At 51.2% G+C, this 1,181-nt stretch overlaps 1 protein-coding gene across 1 annotated transcript in view; it reads right to left on the bottom strand.

The window, feature by feature from the left end:
- Positions 1–1,181, bottom strand: part of LOC102375691 (thyroid adenoma-associated protein homolog) — a 33,708-nt gene that overhangs the window by 9,675 nt on the left and 22,852 nt on the right. The window contains exons 20-21 of the mRNA XM_014518956.2: positions 885–989; positions 27–227 (exon numbers count right to left, since the gene is read on the bottom strand). Of these exons, the coding sequence (XP_014374442.1) occupies positions 27–227; positions 885–989 (306 nt within the window). The remainder of the gene's footprint in view (positions 1–26; positions 228–884; positions 990–1,181) is intronic.

Here is a 1,181-nt window from a genome sequence, read left to right as displayed (position 1 = left end):
CCTGCTGAATCTGTGAGATTTTTCACCTGAGGCAGGTCCAGGGTCTGATCCCAGTTCTGGGGAAGAGGCGTGTTGGCCAGCACCAGCAGAGTCTGAATGCAGTGAGCTAGCAGAGGCCGTGACCTGGTTGAGTCCTCCCCAATAAGGATGCATAGAAAGAGCATGGGGAAGCCAGCTGCTCGGCGAGTAATGGAGCTGCTCCTGGGGCCACTGAGTAAATCCAAACCCTGAGAAACAAAGCCAGACAAGGAACTGATTGGAAGCCTGTCAGCACCAGAAACTGCGTGCGATTCAGAGAGGGTGAGTGCCATGAAGAGGTCAGGATGTGAGTGGAGCTTGGGAGTTCCCAGTTCCTAGCCCTGTGCCCAAGGGCACCAGATACTTGCTAGTGGCCTGTTTCCCCCATGACCAGGGCCAGAAGTGATACAAGGGCAGAACTCTTGGGCTCAACAGGGCCAGGAAGGGTAGGGGCAGGGCAAGGTTTCTGGGCACTGTCTGGAGGCTGAGTTGGGGAAAGGCAGCAAGAAAGGTGCCAGGGATTCTCAGAACTTTGTCTGGTAATACAAGGCTCAAGCAAGGGATTTGGGAAATACAACTGTTGTCTCTGATGCTTTAATGTGCACCCTTTAAGCCTTTCTAAAGTGGGGCATGGGGTGTGTGGCCTGAGACCTATACTATTCTAATATAAACTTAAAATTGATTGAAATGTCAACTAGTCTAATAGTTCCTTCCTCTGTGTCTGAACAGTGCTGGGACAAGAGGCCCTAATCGTGACTGAAGTATTTGGGTGGTTTGGGGATTGTAAGAGTTATACCCAATACACGAGTCCAGAACCAGTCGCATCCTTTGGCTGAATTCCCAAGAGCAGGAAATAGCTGTGGTACCTGTGCTAGTATTGTGCCTGGGATGGCTTGCAGCTCTGCATCAGGATGGTTCAGCAACGCAGCACAGAACTTGGTGAATCCCATACTGCAGCCTTCAACAGCTCCCTAGGACAGAACAACACGCATGCAAAGGTCGGTCCAACTGGAAGTGAAACAACCCTCCCAAGGGCCCCAGGAAACACACGTTTTATTTTCAGATGGGAAGACAGAGGCAGACACACACAAAAACACAGTCAAAGTTACAGAAGATGTTGGTGTCAGAGCCAGATGTAAAGGGCTAGAGACCCCCCCCCCCCC

The sequence above is a fragment of the Alligator sinensis genome, unplaced genomic scaffold (genome assembly GCF_000455745.1).
Source record: "Alligator sinensis unplaced genomic scaffold, ASM45574v1 scaffold570_1, whole genome shotgun sequence".
NCBI classification, from domain to species: domain Eukaryota; kingdom Metazoa; phylum Chordata; order Crocodylia; family Alligatoridae; genus Alligator; species Alligator sinensis.
This window is presented reverse-complemented; position numbering and strand designations above follow the sequence as displayed.